General features: G+C 43.5%; 2 protein-coding genes across 18 annotated transcripts in view; one reads left to right on the top strand and one right to left on the bottom strand.

Moving 5' to 3' along the window:
* The window catches only part of NBR1 (NBR1 autophagy cargo receptor), a 40,749-nt gene extending 30,588 nt beyond the window's left edge, over nt 1-10,161 (bottom strand). For 8 of the 11 annotated variants that reach the window (XR_004179286.1, XM_031657097.1, XM_031657098.1 and 5 more), the window contains exons 1-4: nt 8,982-10,161; nt 8,622-8,850; nt 3,717-3,827; nt 1,586-1,648 (exon numbers count right to left, since the gene is read on the bottom strand). Coding sequence is in view for 10 of the 11 variants with exons in the window: in XM_031657097.1 (XP_031512957.1) it covers nt 1,586-1,648; nt 3,717-3,818 (165 nt within the window). In the remaining variant the exon portion in view is untranslated. The remainder of the gene's footprint in view (nt 1-1,585; nt 1,649-3,716; nt 3,828-8,621; nt 8,851-8,981) is intronic. The other 3 variants (XM_009190728.4, XM_031657096.1, XM_009190729.4) reach the window with 3 other exon arrangements.
* Nucleotides 10,162-11,520: 1,359 nt separating this feature from the next.
* Nucleotides 11,521-24,884, top strand: part of BRCA1 (BRCA1 DNA repair associated) — an 82,518-nt gene continuing 69,154 nt past the window's right edge. For 3 of the 7 annotated variants that reach the window (XM_031656948.1, XM_031656949.1, XM_031656947.1), the window contains exons 1-2: nt 11,522-11,730; nt 19,602-19,655. In XM_031656948.1, the coding sequence (XP_031512808.1) occupies nt 11,693-11,730; nt 19,602-19,655 (92 nt within the window). In that variant the 5' untranslated portion in view covers nt 11,522-11,692. 7 annotated transcript variants of the gene reach the window in all.

The raw sequence follows: 24,884 nt of genomic DNA, 5'->3' as shown, positions 1-24,884 counted from the left end.
AAGCCTTCAGCTTTTCCGTATCACTTGCTAGTCATGAATAATACTTAAGAAATTTTAAGGCTGGGTGCGGTGACTCACGCCTGTGATCCTAGCACTTTGGGAGGCCAAGGTGGGCAGATCATGAGGTCAGGAGATCGAGACCATCCTGGCTAACACGGTGAAACCCCGTCTCTACTAAAAATACAAAAAATTAGCTGGGCGTGGTGGCGGGCACCTGTAGTACCAGCTACTTGGTAGGCTGAGGCAGGAGAATGGCGTGAACCCAAGAGTTGGAGCTTGCAGTGAGCCAAGATAGCGCCACTGCACTCCAGCGTGGGCGACAGAGCGAGACTCCGTCTCAAAAAAAAATAAAGAAATGTTATTGCTTATCTACTGTGCCCTCCTTTATTTCAGATACATTAAGAGGCAGTGCAATATAACGGTTAGGAGCTTGAGTTCTACAGCCAGAGGGTATGGACTGAACCACTACTTTACTACTTCCAAGTTTTTGTGCATTTGGACAAGTTATTTTCACCTCTGTGCCTCAGTTTCCTCATGGGTAAAACAGTGATGATAATAATGTACTCAATACATGGTATTGTTGCTAGTCTGCCACACTGTAACCACTCAATAAAGCTTAGCCATTAGCCTGGGCAACGAAGTGAGACCCCATCTCTCCAAAGAATTAAAAAATGTTGCCGGATGCAGAGGCATGTCCTAGGTTCCCAGAAGGCTGAGATGGGAGGATTCCTTGAACCCAGGAGCTCTAGGTTGCAGTAAGCTATGATCATGCCAATGCACTCCAGCCTGGGCAACAGAGTGAGACTCTGTCTCTTTTAAAAAAAAAAAGCTTAGTCATGATATTTGTATTATTATAAACTAAATGGTAGCTTATGGTATATGTGAACTTAAGGTCACTATATAATTTTAAAAGTTATCTTGGCCAGGTGTGGTAACTCACGACTGTAATGCCAGCACTTTGGGAGGCCAAGACGGGCCAATGGCTTGAGCCCAGGAGATCAAGACCAGCTTGGCCAACATGGTGAAATCCCGTCTCTACTAAAAATACAAAAATTAGCCAGGCGTGGTGGTATAAACCTGTAATCCCAGCTACTCGGGAGGCTGAGACAGAAGAATCACTTGAACCCAGGAACTGGAGGTTGCAGAGAGCTAAGATCGCACCACTGCACTCCAGCCTAGGCGACAGAGTGAGGCTCCGTCTCAAAAAAAAAAAAAAAAAAAGTTATCTCAGGCCAGGCATGGTGTCTCACACCTATAATCCCAGCACTTTGGGAGGCTGAGGTGGGAGAACTGCTTGAGTCCAGGAGTTCAAGACTGGCCTCAGCAACATAGTGAGACACCATTTCCTTTTTTTTTTTTTTTTTTAAAGTGAAAGTTATCTCTGAGATATTCTTCAATGTTACTTCTCCATTTCTCAATTCCATCTCAGATGCTGCAAGTCTTCTTAGAATATTCAATTATCAAATATATTTAAACCACTACACAAATGAGCTAAACACTATTTTGAATTATTAAAGCCCATATCACTGGAGAAATAAGATTGCTATTCTGAACACCTAGCAATAAGTACCATAATATACTTTACCTCTTCATTTTCCTCATCCAGGTATTTTATTTGAATAGTATTCAGATCAAATGAAACTTTTACCTACAAAAGAAATACACATTTAAAGGCAGGTTATAATGTATGCAGAAGTCAAAAGATGAGCTGTGCACATTTCATTACATATTAAATATTTTATACAGTTAAAAAAATCCACAAAATCAAAAGACAAACAACAAACAACCATAACAACCCATAACAAAGGGTTAGTATCTGCGACACACCCAGAGCATCAGCAAAACTGCTAATGATACAATTAACAACCCAGGTAAAAATATACATAAAATTCAGAGAAGAGGAGATCAGAACACCTAACAAGCACATCAGAAGACTTTCAAACTTTCTGGTGGTCAGAACAATGCAAATTGAAGCAATGAGATGACATCTCATCAGAATAGCAAATTGTGTGTGTGTGTGTTTGTGTGTGTGTGTGTGTGTCTGTGTGTGTGTGTGTTTTGAGGGGGGAGTGGGGTAGGGAACAGCAAACGTTTTTTAAAGTCATAACATCCAGTGTTGTCAAAAATTCAGGACATTGTCATGTATTTCTGTGTGCTGCTACGATTGTTCTGCAAAGCATTTGGCAGAATCTATTAAAATTCCAAATAAAAGGCTTTGTGACCCATTAATCTCACATTTGTAACAGGACAGAGTTTATCCTGTAGAACAGTGTATAAGTTATGTGTATAGATGGATACCTCCTGAAGTTTCATGATAAGAGGAAAAAAAACAAAAAGCATCTTTTGGTTTTTTGTTTTTTTTTTTTGAGACGGGTCTCACTCTGTGGCTCAGACTGGAGTGCAGTGGCTCGATCTTGGCTCACCGCAGCCTCAACCTCCAGCACTCAAGCAATTCGTCCACCTCAGCCTCCAGAGTAGCTGGGACCACAGGGGCCTGCTACCACGCCCAGCTAATTTTTGTATTTTTTTAATAGAGATGGGATTTTACTATGTCGCCCAGTCTGGTCTCAAACTCCTGAGCTCAAGTGGTCCACCCGCCAGGGCCTCCCAAAGTGCTGGGATTCCAGGCATGAGCCACTGTGCCCGGCCAAATAATGTTTATAGTATGATCCTAGAATGTTATCTGCATGAACATGGAAAATGTAAAGTACATACAGGGCTGTTAACATTGGTTACCCAAAAGAGGTGGGAGTAACAGATGAGGGGAGGGAGAGTGGAGGGCTATTAACTGCTTGAGATGGTTTCTCTTCTTAAAATGGGCATGTATTATACTTTTACACTTAAAATTTACAATAAAGAAAAAAGGCAAGCTCTCAGCTCATTTAACTACTAGGAAAAGAAAGATAACTGTGATTTTCACATCTTTTCACAAACAAGATCTAACTTCTTTCTGAATCCAATCTTTTTTTTTTTGAGATGGGTCTCACTGTCACTGTTAGGATTCAGGTATTTGCTGGAAGGCAGACAACTACTTTAGATCATCTTACAAGATCTACCATTTCTTTCCCTTTTTAGTTACCATCAGATATAACCAGGTAAACGTAGAGTTTTACCAAAGGGAAAAACTCTTTCAGTAGAGAAACACATCAACACAGGAAGTAAAACATTCACCACTGCAAACTGAACAAAAACAGAAGAGTACAAAGGGCAAACCAACAGGAGGAAAAGCCTTAGCAAAAAAACAGAACAGATGAACTGCTGTCTAAGCAGGTATGAAAGTTTTTCCTGCTCAACTTTGAGATACTCAACCTCTGACCCAGCAATAAAAACAATCGATAGGTTCTTGCAAAACACAAGTTATATCCTCACTCATGCAAGAGAACATTTCCTTGGGACCTGGTTGGGGTGGAGCCCACACCAATTCATTCCTCATACTGTTTCTAAAATTAATAGGTTTTCTAAATCCTATCTCACTAAAAACAATTTTACCTTCCCTTTCTAAAATGTTCAAAAGGAAACTTATTTGTTGGTTCCCTTTATTGGGGCACATCTCATATATGAATACTGAACTCCTATCAAAAGCAATTTTCCAAAAGGCCCAGAAATGGTAACTATGACAGACTTTACAGCTATGAAACAACACTACTAAAAATAGCTACCTTTGGAAAAAATAACCATGCTTAAACCAAGGAGAAACAAAATAAAGTAACACTCACCATAGCCTCAATATCAGCCCAAGTTGTATTTTCTGGATCAGAAACCAGAAAGCTTTGAATTTCATTTTTATAAGTCACATTTAGAGTAACCTGTGGTTCCATGCTGTGGGGCTAGGGTTGAGAAGGTTGGTAGGAAAGAGAGAAAAACACATTAGAAAGGGTTCTATAAGCTGCATTAAAAGTTCACTCAGCAAAACTTGTGAGGACCCAATATGGGCTGGGCTTAGGAGACATAGGACAAAAGAAACACTGTCCCTGCTCTTACCGAACTTACCATCACTGTTAAATAGGAATTGTTTCAGGAAAGAGAGATAGGCTAAAACCATGCCATAAAGACTTGTACTTAAGTCACAAAAATTGTTCTTGAAGCTATCAGGAACTTCCACATTAGAAACAGAAGTATGCTGAAAGTATTTAAATTTTGACCAAATTCCCAGAAATCCTCTAGCATTTGTAAAATCCTTAAATATTTTATGGTACTTTATGATGACTGGTTAATTAAACAAATCCTTACTAGTAGCAGGACATACCAACATGGATAAGAGAGATAAGGTCTCTGTCCTCAGGGAACTTGTATTCTTGTATGACTTGAGAGTGACATTCTACATTTTTCTTGCAGAAGGAGGGTTGTCATAACTTGAGAACCTAGGTTTTCTTTCAGTTTTAAGAACTTACAGGCCGGTCGGGCGCGGTGGCTCAAGCCTGTAATCCCAGCACTTTGGGAGGCCGAGACGGGCGGATCACGAGGTCAGGAGATCGAGACCATCCTGGCTAACACGGTGAAACCCCGTCTCTACTAAAAAAAATACAAAAAAACTAGCCGGGCGAGGTGGCAGGCGCCTGTAGTCCCAGCTACTCGGGAGGCTGAGGCAGGAGAATGGCGTAAACCCGGGAGGCGGAGCTTGCAGTGAGCTGAGACCCGGCCACCGCACTCCAGGGCGGGAGACAGAGCCCCACCCTCTCTAAAAAAAAAAAAAAAAAAAGAACTTACAGGCCAAAACACTAGCCAAGAAACTACACAGAGGTAGCATTCAACGCCTTCCATCCAAGTTACTATATTTGTTTTACAATCTACTGATTTTTTAAATTAATTAATTAATTTATTTCTGAGACAGAGTCTTGCTCTGTCACCCAGGCTGGAGTGCAGTGGCGAGATCTCAGCTCACTGCAACCTCCACCTCCTGGGTTCACGCCATTCTCCTGCCTCAGCCTCCCAAGTAGCTGGGACTACAGGTGCCTGCCACCACGTCTGATTTTTTTTTTTTTGTCTTCTTAGTAGAGACGGGGTTTCACTGTGTTAGGCAGGATGGTCTCCATCTCCTGACCTCATGATCCACCCGCCTCGGCCTTCCAAAGTGCTAGGATTACAGGCGTGAGCCACCGTGCCTGGCCTTGTACTGATTTTTTAAGTGGGGGATTTCAAACATATATAAAAGTGGAGAGTAATAAACACTTAGTTAAACCAACAATCAACTCAAGGCTATCCTCATTTCACATATACCCCTGCATTCCCCACTTCTGCCCCAACAAGTAACTGACAGTAGTCAACTAATGTTTTAACCAAACTATAATAATCTAATTATTTTATATTATTATATTTATCTATTTTGAGATGGAGTCTTGCTCTGTCACCCAGGCTCAAGTGCAGTGGCACAATCTTGGCTCACTGCAACCTCTGCCTTCTGGGTTCAAGCGATTCTCTCACCTCAGCCTTCCGAGTAGCTGGGACTACAGGCGCCTGCCACCACGCCCGGCTAATTTTTTTGTATTTTTAGTAGAGATGGGGTTTCACCATGTTAGCCAGGATGGTCTCAATCTCCTGACCTCATGATCCGCCTGCCTTGGCCTCCCAAAGTGCTGTGATTACAGGCGTGAGCCACCATGCTTGGCCTATTATTTTTAATATATAGACATATTTTTGAGACAGAGTCTCATTCTGTTACCCAGGCTGGAATACAGTGGCATGATCTCGCCTCACTGCAACCTCTGCTTCCCGGGTTCAAGCGATTCTCCTGCCTCAGCCTCTGGAGTAGCTGGGACTATTACAGGCCATGCCACCACGCCCAGCTAATTTTTGTACTTTTAGTAGAGAAGGGGTTTCACCATGTTGGCCAGGCTGGTCTTGAACTCCCGGCCCACCTCAGCCTCCCAAAGTGCAGGGATTACAGGCGTGAGCCACCGCGCCCGGACTATTTTTTAAAGTATTTTTATGGGAAAATTTAAATCTATACAAAAGTAGAAAGAATATAATGAATCCCTATGGACCCATGAGCTAGCTTCTTCCGTAATTATCAACTCAGGACCAATTTGCTGTAACCAAAGGTTTACAGCAATACTGTTTCCCTACTAGATTATTTTGACAGACATCCATCCTTTTACCCATTAATAATTGAGTATGTACCTCTAAAAGATAAGAAGTTTTTAAAAAACAGTGTAGATATCATTATAATGTCTAACAAGTTAACAATTCCTTAATCGAATTTCTATTCTGATCATTATGTTTTTAATTAAGGATTTTGTTTACTGATGAATGGTTACATTTAATTGTTTTTTATGACTTTATGAAAAAATAGCTTAGGTTGAGAGAAACAAGATTAAGTCCCAGGGATTTACAGCGTGGTCTGTGGGGCCAGGGCCAGAGGCTGGGAGGGAGGCGGAGGAGCATACAAACTGGGAAGACTTAGTTTCCAGACACAGTTCTGGCCCATTACTAGACATAAAACTGTGAGCAGGTCAATTCACCTTTGAGCTTCAGTTCTTTAATCTATAACAGGTCTAATATGTCTCCTCTGCCTATCTCACAGTGTTACCATAAGGATCAAATTAAAAATGTGTACACAAGTTCTTTCAAAATGTCATTCAAATATAAAAAATATTATAATAAAGGTCAGGCACAGTGGCTCATGTCTGTAATCCCAGCACTTTGGGAAGCAGAGGCAGGCAGATCGTTTGAGTCCAGCAGTTTGAGACCAGCCTAGCCAATAGAGTGAAACCTCATCTCTACAAAAATACAAAAATTAGCTGTGTGTAGCGGCACAGGCCTGTAATCCCAGCTACTCAGGAGGCTGAGGCAGGAGAATTGCTTGAACCTGGGAGGCAGGATTGCAGTGAGCCAAGCTCATGTCACTGCACTTCCGCCTGGGTGATAGAGCTAGACTCTGTCTCAAAAATAAAATAAAATAAAAAACTGGCTGGGTGTGGTGGCTGATGCTGGTGATCCTAGCACTTAGGGAGGCTGAGGCAGAAGGATCATGAGCCTAGGAGTTCCAAGACCAGCCTGGGCAACAAAGCCAGACTCCGTCTCCTTAAAAAAATTAAGTTCAATTAAACATTCTAAAAGATAATAAACCAGTCTTTAGAACCATAAACCTGTAGTGTTTTCCACAATGTAATGCACTGCCCGGTAAAACACTCCAATTAAGACTATCATTTAAAGGACCCTGAACTCTGTCAAGATCAGGCACTTTTTTGAAACCCTAAGACAATTATCCCCCAATTTTCTCCATTCTTTGTTTCTACCAAGAACCAAGTTCACCAGCAAAATAATACTAGTCTCTTAACAACAATCCTGCTGACATCTAGTATTCATTCATATGACATGTAATTATTGGGGTCTTTAAAATTTGAACAGAACCTTTGTCAATTCCCCAGGACCTTAGGCAAAAAATGAGGGAAATGAAGTAACTCTGTCTGCCAGAAGTGGATATTCTGAAACATCACTTTCCAGCTTCAAGAAACACACTTCCCTGCTTGTGAAGGAAATGAATCTTCCTCCCTTTTTCTCAAATTACACAATTGGAAATCAATTTAGATACTCTGGAGCTCCTCCAGCTAGTGGGCCAACTAAGAGAAAACAGGAAGTCAGAGATTCTAGCTTAGCTGGATCATATCCAGGTCTTCATAAGGAACTCTCTTCCGCTGACATGTAAAAAAATTCTTTCAGCAAGAGCGTTAATCTTGAACGTGTGTAAACACCAAAGCTATGGTTAACCCTATCTCACCCTTAGGTCTAAAGCCAGTATAGTCAGATAGCTGGGTCCTAGGCCTTCAGCTTTCATAACTGGCATTATTGTAAGTCCACGCCACTGACTCACCTTTGCTTGGCACGAGTTAACTTTTCCTCCACGTCGATTTTTTTTTTCACCCTCAACAAAATCCCTTTAATGAAACAGACCTGGCAACCTGAGCTTTGATTTCTGTCTCCACCAGAGGCCTGTACAAGCCAAGTTATCCAAGCTTTAAAATGTGTGATCTGAGGCTGGGAGTGGTGGCTCATGCCTGTAATACCAGCACTTTGGAAGGCCGAGGCAGGAGGATCGCTTGAGCTCAGGAGTTCACGACCAGCCTGGGCTGGTCTTTCTTTGAGAAAGCGAGACTGTGTCTCAAAAAAAAAAAGTGTGCTCTAAAAGCTGGGTGTTTGACAAAAAGGAAAAACAGTGCCTTTCCAAAACCGAAGGTCCCTAACCAAGGAGATCTCTTTAAGGTCTCGAAAAAAGGAGGATGGAATGAAAAGGATGTGTAAGTAGTGTCATTTTTTTTTACTTGCAGAGTTCATCCTAGTCTTCCAGCTATCGTTTCCTAGCACTCAATGTTCCCAAGACAGTGTCACCACCCCGACTCTCTCTCATTTTCTTTGCCCAGGCCCTCATTCCACTGGGGAGTCGCGGCCTTCCATCGGTAGAAGCCGATGTTCTGAACCACGGACTCTCCAACTCTCCGGCGCTTTTCGCCCACTCGGTCCCTCTGAACACGAAGGGCTCTCTCATCCTGTCACTAAAAACATTAACTGTCCCGAGACACGGAAAAAGTCGCCCCTCTTCTTTGCAGGATTCCTCCCTTGAACTTCCCCAAACCCTCTCAGTGTGACGTGACCCCACCCCTAAGTAACCGCAGCCGCTTCCTTACCAGCTTCCCGCCCCCGGGGGGCGCCTGCCGTAGGCCAACGCAAGGACCGTCCGCTGCCAACTCTGCCGCTATCCCTGTGGGGTGAATCTAACATGGCGGATAAAGACAGTAACTAGTCCCCTGTTTCGCCGAGTTTTCCCCAAGATGATTGGCTCTTACCGCTTGTCCCTCAAAACGACCACCCCATTGATTGGTGGAGATTCTGTCGACGGGGCGGGGCAGAAGAAACCTGAAGCCGAACAACAATAACAAACATTGGGGCCGAGGGGCGGAACTACGAGTGCGCAGACGTGAGCCAGAGCGGATTTCCCCTTCTCTAGGCAAATTCGGCGCCTACTGCGTCCCCCGCAGGTCACTGACCTTACAGGACGACTTGCCCAAGACTCGTGGGGCTGGATGGGAATTGTAGTCTTCCTAGGAGTTGTCGGTATCTTTTTGGCCTAGTCTCTGCTCTCAAGATACGAAAACATAACAACACTCCAATCCAAAACTGTTGACATGTATAAGCGCGCGGAGGTCTCCAATCTATCCCCTGGATTTCCGTGAGAATTGTGCCCGCTTCGGTATTGGATGTTCCTCTCCATAAGACTACAATTTCCAAGGAACAGCCTGGCGAAGGCCTTTCATTCCGCAACGCATGCTGGAAGTAGTAGTTCTTTCCCTCCACCCCCCAACAATCCTTTTATTTACCTAAACTGGAGACCTCCATTAGGGCGGAAAGAGTAGGGGAATGGGACCTCTTCCTACGACTGCTTTGGACACTATCTTACACTCATATTCAGGCCTCGGGTAGCGATTCTGATCTTTGTACAGCGATTACTGTGACGTAATAAGTCGCAACTGGAAGCGTAAAGGCGAGAGGGCGGGCGCTTTATGGCAAACTCAGGTAGAATTCTTCCTCTTCCGTCTCTTTCTTTTTACGTCACCCGGGGCAGACTGGGTGGCCAATCCAGAGCCCCGAGAGACGATAGGCTCTTTCTGTCCCTCCCTTCCTCTGTGTCTTGATTTCCTATTCTGAGAGGCTGTTGCTCAGCGGTTTCCGTGGCAACGGTAAAGCGTGGGAATTACAGGTAAATTAAAACTGTGGAACCCCTTTCCTCGCTGCCGCCAAGGTGCTCGGTCCTTCCGAGGAAGTTAAGGCCGTGTTGGGGTGAGGCCCTCACCTCTTCCGGCAACTAGCACCCCGTCTGGCGGCCCCAGCCCCACACTCGCCCGCGCCATGGCCTACGTCTCCGAGCTCGCCTGCATCTACTCTGCCTTCATTCTGCCCGACGATGAGGTGACCGTCACGGAGAGTAAGATCAATGCCCTCATTTAAGCAGCCGGTGTAAATGTTGAACATTTTTGGCCTGGCTTGTTTGCAAAGCCCCTGGCCAACGTCAACACTGGGAGCCTCATCTGCAATGTAGGAAAAACAAAAACGTGACTGAGCGGCGTGAGCTCGCTGAGACTTTCTGGACGGGGGACGGGCCGTGGGGTTTCTCAGATAACTGGGCCCCTGGGCTCAGGAGGCCTGCACCCTCTGCTCCGGGTAAAGGCAGAAGAGCCCCGGAAAAGGGACAGGGGCCCAAGGGATGCTCCGGGGAACAGGCGGGGGAGAGTGAACTTCCGAAGCGGGCAGATGGGTATTCTTTAGGCGGGGTGGGGGACGCGGAACCTGAGAAGCGTAAGGAGTTGTGAACCCCCTGGGGAAGGGGGCAATTTGTAGGTCGCGAGGGAAGCACTAAGGATCAGGTAGGGGGCACCGTGTGTCCGAGGGGGAATCCTCGTGATAGGAACTGAAATGTGCCTTGAGGGGGACACCATGTGTATAAGAACATCAGCTGGTTGCCAGGGACGGTGGCTCATGCCTGTAATCCCAGCACTTTGAGAGGCCAAGGCAGACGGATCACGAGGTCAGGAGTTCGAGACCAGCCTGACCAACATGGTGAAACCCCGTCTCTACTAAAAATACAAAAATTACCCGGGCGTGGTGGTGCGCGCCAGCTACTCAGGAGGCTGAGGCAGGAGAATCGCTTGAACCCGGGAAGCGGAGGTTGCGGTGAGCCGAGATCGCGCCATTGCACTCCAGCCTCGGGGACAGAACGACACTCTGTCTCAAAAACAAACAAACAAACACCGGCTAGTATTTATGAGAGGATGGGCCCTTGCGGAAGAAGAGGTGCCAGGAATATGTGTGGGAAGGGGAGGAGACAGGATTTTGTGGGAGGGAGAACTTAAGAACTGTATCCATTTGCACTATTGAGGGAATAGCAAGAGGGAAGTAGAGGAGCGTCAGTAGTAACAGATGCTGCCGACAGGGATGTGCTTGAGGAGGATCCTGAGATGAGAGCAGGTCACTGGGAAGGGTTAGGGGCGGGGAGGTGTTGATTGGTGTTGGTTTCAGTTTTATGCATGAGAAAGAAAACAGCCAGAAGCATTGGAGAAAGCTAAGGCAAACCACCACTTACCCGGTCAGTTACTCCCCTGTAGCTTTCTCTTTCTCGGAGAAAGGAAAAGACCCAAAGAGTTGGAAGCGGTATGTGAAAAAATACAGAGTTTATGTTGTCTGATTACAAAAAGCAACTTCTAGAACCTTTAAAAATAAAGGATTTTGTATTCTGAAACCTTCAAATCTTAAATTTATTTTATTTTATTTATTTTTGAGACGGAGTTTCTCACTTGTTGCCCAGGCTGGAGTGTAATGGCGTGATTTGGGCTCGCCGCAACCTCTGACTCGTGGGTTCAAGCGATTCTCCTGCCTTAGCCTCCCAAGTAGCTGGGATTGCAGGCATGCACCACCATGCCTGGCTCGTGTTTTTGTATTTTTAGTAGAAACGAGGGTTCTTCATGTTGGTCAGGCTGGTCTTGAACTCCCGACCTCAGGTCATCTGCCCGTCTCAGCCTCCCAAAGTGCTGTGATTACAGGCGTGAGCCACCACGCCCAGCCCTATTTACCTTATTTTAAAATGATAAAATGAAGTTGTCATTTTATAAACCTTTTAAAAAGATACATGTTTTTCTAATGTGTTAAAGTTCATTGGAACAGAAAGAGATAGATTTACCTGCTGTTCGCGTTTAAGAAGTACAAAATGTCCTTAATGCAGAAAATCTTAGAGTGTCCAATCTGGTAAGTCACCACAAGAGGGTATTAATTTGAGATTCCTATAGATTATCTCCTATGCAAATGAACAGAATTGACCTTACATAGTAGGGAGGAAAAGTCATGTCTAGTAAGATTAGGCTATTGTAATTGCTGATTTTCCTAACTGAAGAACTTTAAAAATGTAGAAAATGACTCGTTGTTCTCCATCCACTCTTCCTCTCCCACTCCTCTCCTCTTCAAAACAAATCCTGTGGTCCGGGAAAGACAGGGACCCTGTCTTGATTGGTTCTGCACTGGGGCAGAAATCTAGTTTAGATTAACTGGCATTTTGGTTTTCTTCTAGCTCTAAAACCAGCTTCATCACTTGAAGTGGCAAAATAAATCATGAATGAGGCCGTGGGCAGTGGCTCATGCCTGTAATCCCAGCACTTTGGGAGGCCGAGGTGGGAGAATCATGAAGTCGGGAGATCGAGACCATCCTAGCCAACATGGTGAAACCCCTTCTCTGCTAAAAATAGAAAAATCAGCTGGGTGTAGCCACGCATGCCTGTAATCCCAGCTACTCATGAGGCTGAGGCAGGAGAATCACTTGAACCGGGAGGCAGATGTTGCAGTGAGCCAATATCGTACCACTGAACTCTAGCCTGGCGACAGAGCCAAACTCCATCTCAAAAATAAAAATAAATAATAAATAATCGGCCGGGTGCGGTGGCCCATGCCTGTAATCCCAGCACTTTGGGAGGCCAAGGTGGGCAGATCACAAGGTCAGGAGATCGAGACCATCCTGGCTAACGTGGTGAAACCCCGTCTCTACTAAAAATACAAAAAATTAGCCAGGCATCGTGGCGGGCGCCTGTAGTCCCAGCTACTCGGGAGGCTGAGGCAGGAGAATGGCATAAACCTGGAGGTGGAGCTTGCAGTGAGCCAAGATCTCAGAACTGCACTCCAGCCTGCCACTCCAGCCTGAATGACAGAGTGAGACTCTGTCTCAAAAAACAAACAAACAAACAAACAAACAACCATGGATGATTGGTGTCGTTTAGGGGGTAAGTCTTTGAAAGAACCTTCCTCTGAAACTGGCTCTGTACATTTAAATAAGAATACTGCAAGTCATCAAAGCCTTTAGCAAGTCTGACTCTTGGAGTGAGCTTTTGTTTTTCTTGGTCTATAAAAGGAAAAGGGGACTATACTATTCACATTTTGCTTTTGAATTGAGGTATAATTTACATACAATGGAATGCAGAGGTTTTTTTATACAGGATCTCTGGTGCTATCACAGCTCACTGCAGCCTCAACCTCGCCAGGCTCAAGCGATTCTCCCACCCTAGCCCTCCAGAGTAGCAGGGACTACAGGTGTGCACCACCATACCCAACTTTTGTATTTTTTTTTGTAGAGATAGGGTTTTGCCATGTTGGTCACGCTGGTCTCAAACTCCTGACCTCAAGTGATCTACCCACCTTGGCCTCTCAAAGTGCTGGGATTATAGGTGTGAGCCTCTGCACCCAGCCATAGTCTGAAAATCTTGATTGAAATACCACCTTTTCATTTCCAGACAGCGCTATTTAAAATTACAACACCCTCAAGACACACTTTATCCTCCATTCCTGCTGTTTCTCCATAACATTTATGACTAGCTGACATTCTATGTAATGTATCCATCCTTTATTTCGAGTACCACAGAACGTAAACTCCAGGATGGCAGCAGAGATTTTTGTTTTGTTTATGTACATCTGTATCTTCAGTAGTTAGAACAGTACTTGGGACCTAGTTGCCACTCAATAAACATTTGTTGAATAAATTAAATAATAAACTAAACTACATTAGTTCTTCGATTAACTTTTTAAAATATGGTCATTAGTAGTGAGTAACATTCAAAAAATAAGTTGAAAATGTGTACCTATTGCCTGTTACCCACAATAAAAAAGGGTAAATTCAAGGAAATTTTCTTTTGTGCTTTATGAAAATTGTTTTTCATATTTGGAGTCATGTCAATCAGATTAAGGAAAATGCAAGTTGTGTTTTCAGAGAGATAACAAGATTTATAAATAACCATCCTCTCCCTTGCCCTTCAACATTTTAGCTAAACAAAAATAAGAGGAAAACAAGATTTACAATTTATCAATTTATTGAAAATTACAGCCAGAGAAGCAGGAAATGACATTGTAGGAAAAAACTGCTTTTGAAAAAGCACAAAACTTACTCATGACAATCAGAGTGATAAAAAAAATCCTCAATAGTGTGGCATTTGGATCCCTTTCTCTTTACATTTCTATGGAACAGAGTCATAAAAATAGGATGTTCTTTCTCATTCTGGCAAATTAAACCATGAATTAAAAACTCAGATACATAAAAATTAAAGATGTAAGAATGAAAGTTAATGCTAAATTTTTATTTTCAGTCAGCTATTGTATGTTTTCTAGTTTTTCATTGCTTTTTTCCTGTTTTCTGTTAGATGACTTTTTTTTTTTTTTAGACGGAGTTTAGCTCTTGTTGCCCAGTCTGGAGTACAGTGGCGCCGTCTTGGTTCACTGCAACCTCTGCGTCCCAGATTCTAGTGCTTCTCCTACCTCAGCCTCCTGAGTAGCTGGGATTACAGGCGCATGCCACCATGCCTGGCTAATTTTGTATTCTTAGTAGAGATATGGTTTCACCATGTTGGTCAGGCTGGTCTCGAACTCCTGACCTCATGATTCGCCTGCCTCGGCCTCCCAAAGTGCTGGGATTACAGATGTGAACCACCACACCTGGCCTAGATTAATTTTTAATGGTTTTTTAGACTCATATGTATGGAAAGCTCTAGAATGGGGATCATATTTCACTTCCTTTTAATACAGTACCCAGTATAGCACAATTTGCAGTTATGTCTTAATATGTGATTCCTGATCATGACTGGAAACAGTGTTATTTGTGATAGCTATAGGGTAAGTAAGGATTTCATCCTCCTTTAGGTTTCTTGAACTAAAATTCCTTCTGCTGGCCTCTAAGTCAGTATTGGCAGCTGTTTCCGATAATTGGTAGTTCTCTGTAACTTTTTACCTATGACTATAACATTTTTGACTTTCAGAAGAATTTGCTAAAATGTGTACACCAGTGGGTTGTTGTTTTTCAACCTAAACCTAGCTGCTTTTTCCAGTCACTTATCCGTATTGGAAGCTCAAAATGCAAATATACAGTAGGCCTAAAATATTGCCTGGTTTGAAAAGTGCTTAAAATATTTGAATCATTTTTATAGTAAACATTTACTCTCATCGGGACCTAGAAGAGGAACATTTTAATTTTTTTCGTATTCCCTTTTCACAGTCTTCCTTGGGCATTCATTACCTTTTTACATATTGGAGTTTTCATCTGTTCAAAGTTTGTGTTTACGGTGTGTTTATATAGTTTAGATTATAATTACCATACTGAAATATAATTATTTCAGAATTGAGTCAGTGGTGAGAATGAAAGCCATCTGGTATGATAACTGAATCCAATTTTTCTTTTAGGGAGAATTTCTTTGAAATGTAGCTTATCTCAGAAATAGGGATTTAGTAACAAATCAGTTTTCTTTGTCAAGGTTGTTTTTCTTTTTAAAGTCACATTTGGTCCCAGTAATAACACCAACATTGGTACAAGTCATCTCAGGTTTTGAAGCATTTTCCCAAGTGGCATTTTATTTTGTTCTTGCAATAGCCCAAGGAGACTGGCAGGGTGAATGACAGAGAAGGAAACTGCGGTTTAGGTAGAGTGGTTAGCTCAAGGTGGCTCTGCTTATATACACAACTGGTAGTAGAAACCCAGCCTTCTGACTTAGTTCAGTGTTTTTGTTTTCACTGCCCTGTGCTGCATCGGAAATTACATGATTACAAGAATTGTATTACTAAACCCTTTACAATAAGATTACTGTCCCCGAGCTTTTCTTGTGATCCTTTTCTTTTTTTTTAAATTTTTTTGAGATGGAGTCTCTGTCGCACAGGCTGACCCGCCTCGGCCTCCCAAAGTGCTGGGATTACAGCGTGAGCCACTGCACCTGGCCCTTGTGATCCTTTTCTAAAAAGTTAAATATTTAATGAAAATAACCACATTCTTGTCACACTACCAGGTTACTTGTTCTTTGATGTCCTGCCTGGACTTTACCCAAGAAGTTCGTTTCAAAAGTTTACATTTAGGGCTAAGTGTAGTGGCTCATGCCTGTAATCCCAGCCGAGGCAGGTGGATCACTTGAGGTCAGGACTTCAAGACCAGCCTGGGCAACATGGTGAAACCCTTTCCCTACCAAAAATACAAAAAAATTAGCTGAGCGTAGCAGCACGCGCCTGTAGTCCCGAAGGCTGAGGCACAAGAATCACTTCAATCGGAGAGGCAGAGGTTGCAGTGAGCCGAGACCGCATCACTGAACTCCAGCCTGAGCCGTAGAGTGAGTGAGACTCCATCTCCCCACCCCACCCAAAAAAAAAGATTCACATTCAGAAGAAAGCTAAAGACCAGGTACAGTAGCTCACGCTTGTAATCCCAGCACTTTGGGAAGCCGAAGCAGGAAGATTGCTTGAGGCCACGCATTCAAGACCAGCATGGGCAACACAGTGAGATCCTGTCTCTACAAAAATTAATTAACATTAAATTTTTTTTTTTTTTTTTTTTTTTTTTGAGACAGAGTGTTGCTCTGTCACCCAGGCTGGAGTGCAGTGGCGTGATCTCCACTCACTGCAAGCTCCGCATCCTGGGTTCACGCCATTCTCCTGCCTCAGCCTCCCGTAACATTAAAGATTTTAAAAATGGCCGGGCATGGTGGCTCACTCCTGTAATCCCAGTACTTTGGGAGGCCGAGGCATGGTGGTGTGTGCCTGCAGTCCCAGCTACTCGGGAGGCTGAGGCAGGAGAATCATTTGAACCCATGAGACGGAGGTCACAGAGAGCCGAGATCGAGCCACTGCACTCCAGCCTGGGAGAGAAAATGAGACTCTGTCAGAAAAAAAAAAAAGAAAAAGACCAGAATAAAGCTGAAGATTTTTTTTTCTTTGAGACGGAGTCTTACTCTGTCGCCCAGGCTGGAGTGCAGTGGCCGGATCTCAGCTCACTGCAAGCTCCGCCTCCCGGGTTTACGCCATTCTCCTGCCTCAGCCTCCCGAGTAGCTGGGACTACAGGCGCCCACCACCTCGCCCGGCTAGTTTTTTGTATTTTTTAGTAGAGACGGGGTTTCACTGTGTTAGCCAGGATGGTCTCGATCTCCTGATCTCGTGATCCGCCCGTCTCGGCCTCCCAAAGTGCTGGGATTACAGGCTTGAGCCACCGCGCCTGGCCAAAGCTGAAGATTTAAAATAGCCTGCAGGTTCCTACCAGAAGTTACCAACTACCTCTCTGATGGTCTTTCCCTACAATATCCCGCTGGATTATTATATTTTAGCACCTTGACCTATCTGATGTCCTGCATACATAGGCATGGTCCTGCTTAGGGATTGCCTTCTCTGCTCCCTCTTTCCTGGAATGCTCTCCCCCTAATTGTTGCATAGTGTGTTTCTTTACATTATTAAGCTGTTCTCTAGTCTCACCTCAGTGACACTTTCCTGACTCCCTCCATGTACATCTCACCCCCACATACATATTGAACTACCTGTTTCCCCTTACCCTGCTTAATTTTTCTCTTTAATATACTTATTCCCATGTATTCTTTAATTCTGCATCAACTGTCTACCACACTAGAATGTGAGCTCTATGAGAGCAGGCTTTATTTTGTAAACTGCTGTATTTCTATCTCCTAAAATAGTACTTGAGTATAGTAGTAGATACTTAATAAACACTTGTTGTATTAGTATAATAAATGAATTAATCTCAGGAAGGCCTTGGTTTTGTGGATAGACAGGTAGGGATGGGAACTTGGGTGATGTATTTTCTAAAGTTTTAATTTTTTAAGCTTATTATTATTAATTTATTATTATTTTGAGACAGAGTCTAGCTCTATTGTCCAGGCTGGCGTGCAGTGGTGCGATCTTGGCTCACTGTAACCTGCACCTCCCGGGTTCAAGCGATTCTCCTGCCTCAGCCTCCCAAGTAGCTAGGATTACAGGTGCCTGCCACCCTGCCCAGTTAATTTTTGTATTTTTAGTAGAGACAGGGTTTCACTGTGTTGACCAGGCTGGTCTCGAAATCCTGACCTTGTGATCCGCCCTCCTCAGCCTCCCAAAGTGCTGGGATTACAAGAATGAGCCCCTGCATCTGGCCTTATTTTCTTTTTCTTTTTTTTTTTGAGACAGAGTCTTCCTCTGTCACCTAGGCTGGAGTGCAGTGGCGCGATATTGGCTCACTCTGCAACCTCCACCTCTGGGATTCAAGTGATCCTTCTACCTTAGCCTCCAAAGTAGCTGGGACCACAGGCATGCCCCACCATGCCTAATTTTTGTATTTTTAGTGTAGACGGGGTTGCACCATGTTGCCCAGGATGATCTGGAACTCTTGAGCTCAGGTAATCCACCCACCTCAGCCTCCCAAAGTGCTAGGATTACAGGCATGAGACCAGGCCTGGCCTTAAGTTTATTATTTTCTAAATTTCCTTTGGTGAGTACTTTTTACACTGTTTTTACAAAGTAATCACAAACCAAACACCATGCCTCTTCTGAAGTGATCTAATAAGAGTACACAGTATCATCTGTAAAGTCTTCTTGCCAAAAAGTTGAACCTGAATTTGATTAAGTGTATAAGTCTAGTTTACAGGAAATAAGGCTAGAGATACAAGTTAAACCTCACCATGGGGTTATACAATCAGCAAAATCCAGAATGTGATAAACTCCACAAGTCAAATGACCTAATTTTAAAAATAAATGTTAAGGGAGGAAAAGTATGGGACACCTGTAGATTAGAAGACACTCGGGACTGGGCATGGTGGCTCACGCCTGTAATCCCAGCACTTTAGGAGGCCAAGGCAGGTGGATCACCTGAGGTCAGGAGTTAGAGACCAGCCTGGCCAACATGGTGAAACCCCATCTCTACTAAAAATACAAAAAATTAGCTTGGTGTTGTGGCGCATGCCTGTAGTTCCAACTACTTGGGAGGCTGAGGCAGGAGAATCACTTGAACCCGGGAGGCAGAGGTTGCAGTGGGCCGAGATCGTACCATTGCATTCCAGTCTGGGCTACAAAAGCGAAACTCCATCTCAAAACAAAGAAGACACTTGGATTGAGTGTGTTGGCTCTTGCCTGTAAACCCAGTGCTGGGAGGATTGCTTGAGCCCAGGAGTTCAAGGCTGCAGTGAGCTGTATTTGCACCAGTGCACTCCAGCCTAGGTGACAGAGTGAGACCTCATCTTAAAAGTAATAATAATTAAAATAATCTGGGGTAGGGGTGGATATGGATGAAACAACTTGGCCGTGAGTTGATGATTGTTGAAACAGGGTGATGGTCCATATAGTCCATTTTATTATTTTATTTACTTGAAATTTTGAAATACTTAAAATTTTCCATATTGATTTAAAAAGGCATTTACAGTAAAATTTAAAAAAAAGGGCTAGGAAGGAATTCAAAAGAAATATAAGCAGAAAATTTTGTCTTTATGGAGCTTAGAGTTAAGATTTGAGATGGGCACCCACAGTGATAGTGCAGAAAAATATATCACTGAAAATGAATTTGTACCAACTATTATCACGTAATCTTTTAAATGCTGATGATAGTATAGAGTATTGAAGGGATCGATATAATTCTGTTTTGATGTCTGAAAGCTCACTGAAGGTAAGGATCATATTCTCTGCTGTATTCTTAGTTCCTGGCACAGCAGACATTTAATAAATATTGAATGAACTTGAACCCTTATGTTGACTCAGTAATAACAGCTCAAAGTTGAACTTATTCATGAAGAATATCTTTATTTTTAAATAAATTATTGAGTCTCATTTATTTTCTTTTTTTTCCTCCCTTCCTTACTAGTCTGGAGTTGATCAAGGAACCTGTCTCCACAAAGTGTGACCACATATTTTGCAGGTAAGTTTGAATGTGTTATGTGGCTCCATTATTAGCTTTTGTTTTTGTCCTTCATAACCCAGGGAACACTGAACTTTACAGGAGCTTTAGTTTCTTCAATTAAGTGAGAATGAAAAATCCAACTCTATTTCATTCTTTCTCAGTATACAGTCATCAAAAGTTGGTTGTAATCATAGTTCCTGGTAAAGTTTTGACATAGATTATCTTTTTTTTTTTTTTTTTTGAGACAAAGTCTCGCTCTGTCACCCAGGCTAAAATGCAGTGGCACAATCTTGGCTCACTGCAACCTCTAGCCCCCAAGTTCAAGCAGTTCTACCTCAGCCTCCCGAGTAGCTGGGACTACAGGTGCCCGCCACCACACTTGGCTAATTTTTGTACTTTTAGTAGAGATGGGCTTTCACCATATTGGCCAGGCTGGTCTCGAACTCCTGACCTTATGATCCACCCTCCTCGGCCTCCCAAAGCTCTGGGATTACAGGCGTGAACCACGACACCCGATTGACATATATTATCTATTAGGATGTAATATCATTTTGAACAGTGTTTTGTATTTTTTGTGTCCACCAGTGAAAGCAAACTGTAAGCAGTTGTGAAATAAGCAAATTGTGTTTGAGCCTTCTCAGTTTCTCCTTTCTGTTCATTCTGCATATCTTTATGCATTCCCCCTTTTAAGGGTCAGTGTTTGCCTGCTTCATAATCCTTGCGAAGACAGTAAAGGACCTGAGACTAGTATCTATTTAGGCCGAAATTCATTTATAGTGGTGATTCAAGTTATATTTACGTATTTGATTATCTTGCCCTTTGAAATGAAAATGTTTGTTTCTTAATAAAAGAATTTCAGAAAAAGTAGAGTAGGTAATTTAGTAGAATAAGTGGGCTTTCTCCTTTTCTTTATGTTAAGCTATGACTCACAGCTTACCTTAAATGTCAACTAATTTATTTTTAAGTATTTATGTACCTGGTACATTATCTGATAGCAGGTACAAACTATGTACTTGGTAAAAAGTTTATTGGCACAAAAAGGTATATGATGCAAAGTATATTTCCCTCTTACCCTATAATCCCTGCCTCCCTGTTCCCTGCCCAGACAACCACAATGATCAATTTCTTATGTATCCTTTGAGGAATTTTTGAATTCCAGAGTTCTTAACTTGGGGTTTATGAATAGTCCTTATGGATTTCCTAGAATTATATTTAAATTGTGTTAAAAACTATGGCCATGTACATTTTTCTGGGAAGGTAGTCCATAATTTTCATCAGATTATTAGGATGTTTCCATAAGCTAAAAAAGGGAACAGCTGCTTCTCTAAGGATAATGAGGGCTGGCTGAAGCTGAAGGAAACCTGTTCCCTTTGGAGAGAGACCCTGTGAACACAAGTCTGCCAGCTGGCTGGTGCCTTCCTCTGAATTCTGTCTTTTTCTTCCCATTCTTCTGTCCCAGTAAGAATTCAGAAGCTCATTTTCACTGTCTTTTCCCTGTGCCATGTCATGCCACTGGCCTAAATCTGTTCCCAGCAGTTTCCATCTGATTCCGCAGCCCCTGGTCCCTGGACATGTGCCAAAACAACACAGCTTTATCTCTCTACTTCAGGAATTTTTAGTATAGCCTGGCACGGTGGCTCACGACTGTAATCCCAGCACTCTGGGAGGCCGAGGCAGGCGGATTATGACGTCAAGAGTTCAAGACCAGCCTGACCAACATGGTGAAACCCTGTCTCTACTGCAAATACAAAAATTAGCAGGGCATGGTGGTGCAGCCCTGTAATCCTAGCTACTTGGGAGGCCGAGACAGAAGAATCGCTTGAACCCGGGACGCGGAGGTTGCAGTGAGCCAAGAGCCAAGCTCGCACCAATGCACACTGCACTCCAGCCTGGGCAACAGAATGAGACTCCGTCTAAAAAAAAAAAAAGCAAATAATTTTTAGTTTAATAATTTTGTGGCCTCTACAGCAGTACTTCTCAAACTGCCTATGGTGTAGGACCAATTTCTTCACAGGTCAGTACTTCCGAAAAAGAAGGCCAGGCGTGGTGGCTCCAGCCTGTAATCCCAGCACTTTGGGGGGTTGAGGTGGACAGATCACTTGAAGTCAGGAGTTCGACACCAACCTGGCTAACATGAACATGGTGAAACCCCATCTCTACTAAAAATACAAAAATTAGCCAGGCATGGTGGTGCGCACCTGTAGTCCCAGCTACTCGGGAGGCTGAGGCAGGAGAATCACTTCAACCCGGGAGATGGAGGTTGCAGTGAGCTGAGATCATGCCACTGTACTCCAGCCTGGGGGAAAAATGAAGTTTAAAAGTCCCATTATTGGCCAGGTGCAATGGCTGAGGCCTGTAATCCCAGCACTTTTGGAGGCTGAGGCAGGTGGATCACTTGAGGTCAGGAGTTCGAGACCAGCCTGGTCAACTTGGTGAAACCTCGTCTTTACTAAAAATACAAAAGTACCTGGGCGTGGTGGCGCATGCCTGTAATCGCAGCTACTCAGGAGGCTGAGGCAGGAGAATCTCTTGAACCCTGAGGGTGGATGTTGCAGTGAGCTGAGATCATGCCACTGCATTCCAGACTGGGTGACAAGAGGGAAACTCAAAAAAAAAAAAAAAGTCCTAGTATTTACTATAGATAGCTAAAGATTAACCTTATAAGTGCTGGGGCTTTCAATTTCTCTGGATGAGAATCTTTCTGGAATGAACTGTATGTTTTCTTGTCACCTTGAGTAACAAATGCTGAACATACTATATTATTACAGTGACTTAAGAAAAGATTAAGGGTCCAGTGTGGTAGCTCCTGCCTATAACCCCAGCACTCTAGGAGGCCAAGGCAGGAGGATTACTCGAGGCCAGGAGTTCGAAGCTATAGTGAGCTATGATCACACCACTACACTCCAGCCTAGATGACAGAGTGAGACCCTGTCTTTTTTTTTCTTTTTTTTTTTTTTGAGACGGTGTTTCACTCTATTGCCCTGGCTGGAGTGCAGTGGCGCCATGTCGGCTCACTGCAACCGCTGCCTTATGGGTTCAAGCAATTCTCCTGCCTCAGCCTCTCAAGTAGCTGGGATTACAGGTGTCTGCCACCACACCTGGCTAATTTTTGTATTTTTAGTCAAGATGGGGTTTCACCATGTTGGCCAGGCTGCTCTTACTCCTGACCTCAGCCACCTTGGCCTTCCAAAGTGTTGGGATTACAGGTGTGAGCCACTGTGCCAGGCTGACCCTGTCTCTTAAAAAAAAAAAGAGAGAGTGATTAAATTATGAACATTAGTTGCTTTGAGAACTTGTGGAAGAAAGAAATTATAGGCTTATAGAAATGTACAAAGAAACGAAAATAGAGGCCGGGCGCGGTGACTCACACCTGTAATCCCAGCACTTTGGGAGGTCGAGGTGGGCGGATCACAAGGTCAGATAATCAAGACCATCCTGGCCAAAATGGTGAAACCCTGTCTCTAGTAAAACACAAAAAAAACTAGCCTGGCATAGTGCACGCACCTGTAGTCCCAGCTATTTGGTAGGCTGAGGAAGGGGAATCACTTGAACCTGGGAGGCAGAGGTTGCCCTGAGCCAAGATCATGACACCGCACTCCACCCTGACGACAGAGTGAGACTCCATCTCAAAAAAAAGAAAAAGAAAATAGATTACATCCATGAAAAAGAAACTAACTTTGCATATGTGTATAGGAGTTGTGTTAGAAAAGGAAGAAGCCCTCAAAGATGGGGAAGATGTTTGCAAGAAAGAGAAGGTCCAAGAGGAGACAGAAGGGATTGGAAATAGAAAATGGATGTAAGAAAGAGTTAATTATTACTCATAAACAGTAATGAAGGAAAAGGAAAGTAATTCTACAGGAAGATGCTGAGGTGCTTTGAGCCCAGTGACATAGGAGGTAAAGACAACTGTTGAGATTGAGAGGATTAGAGTTGGCAACTGGAGAAGAGTGAGAAGCTTGAAACCCCTAATAATGAAGATTGTGATAATCAGTAAAGAACCAGTCATATAGATGTATATGTGTGTATACATATATATTATAGAAATATGTTATATATACATGTGTGATACATATATATGTTTGTTTGTTTGAGACAGTGTCTCCCTCTGACACCCAGGCTGCAGTTCAGTGGTGTGATCATAGTTCACTTTTACCTTGCACTCCTGGGCTCAAGCAATCCTCTCATCTTAGCCCCCCAAGTAGCTAGGACTACAGGTACATGGCATTTGCCCAGCTAATTTTTTAAGTTTCTTGCAGACATGGGCCAGCCATATTTTAAATTGTGTTTTGAATGTTATATTAAAAGTCCAAAGCCAGGCGTGGTAGCTCATGCCTGTAATCCCAGCACTTTGGGAGGCCAAGGCAGGCGGATCACTTGTCAGGAGTTTGAGACCAGCCTGGCCAATATGGTAACCCCATCTCTGCTAACAATACAAAAATTAGCCAGGCGTGGTGGCACACGCCTGTCGTCCCAGCTACCTGGGAGGCTGAGGCAGAGGAATCGCTTGAACCCGGGAGGCAGAGGCTTCAGTGAGTTGAGATCATGCCACTGCACTCTAGCCTGGGCAACAGAGCAAGATTCAGTCTCAAAAAAAAAAAAATGTCCAGTATAATGCCCATGTGCTAGATCGACTTTTTCATGATATTACTTCTGTAATATCAATATAATCTGAATAATACTTTGATCTATATGATGAGAAAGCTGGGAGCCTGGGAGCGATACCCCCATGCTTTGATTGTATTAATTGTATTTTCTATGGATAAACTCTAATTGCTAAAAATAAAACAACTTTTTTGACCCAAGCAAGCCTAAAGTTCTGAAATCTTTTTTTGTTTGTTTGTTTTTTGGTTTTTGTTTTGTTTTGTTTTGAGACAGTCTCGCTCTGTCGCCCAGGCTGGAGTGCAGTGGTGCAGTCTTGGCTCACTGCAAGATCTGCCTCCTGGGTTCTTTTCATTCTCCTGCCTCAGCCTCCCGAGTAGCTGGGACTACAGGTGCCCGCCACCACGCCCGGCTAATTTTTTTGTATTTTTGGTAGAGACAGAGTTTCACTGTGTTAGCCAGGATGGTCTCGATCTCCTGACCTTGTGATCCGCCCGCCTCGGCCTACTAAAGTGCTGGGATTACAAGCGTGAGCCACTGCGCCTGGTGTTTTGTTTTGTTTTTTGTTTTTTTGGAGATGGAGTCTCACTGTGTCGCCCTGACTAGAGTGCAGTGGCATGATCTCAGCTCCCTGCCACCTCCACCTCC

Source organism: Papio anubis, chromosome 17, assembly GCF_008728515.1.
Source record: "Papio anubis isolate 15944 chromosome 17, Panubis1.0, whole genome shotgun sequence".
Classification (NCBI taxonomy): Eukaryota; Metazoa; Chordata; class Mammalia; order Primates; family Cercopithecidae; genus Papio; species Papio anubis.
This window is presented reverse-complemented; position numbering and strand designations above follow the sequence as displayed.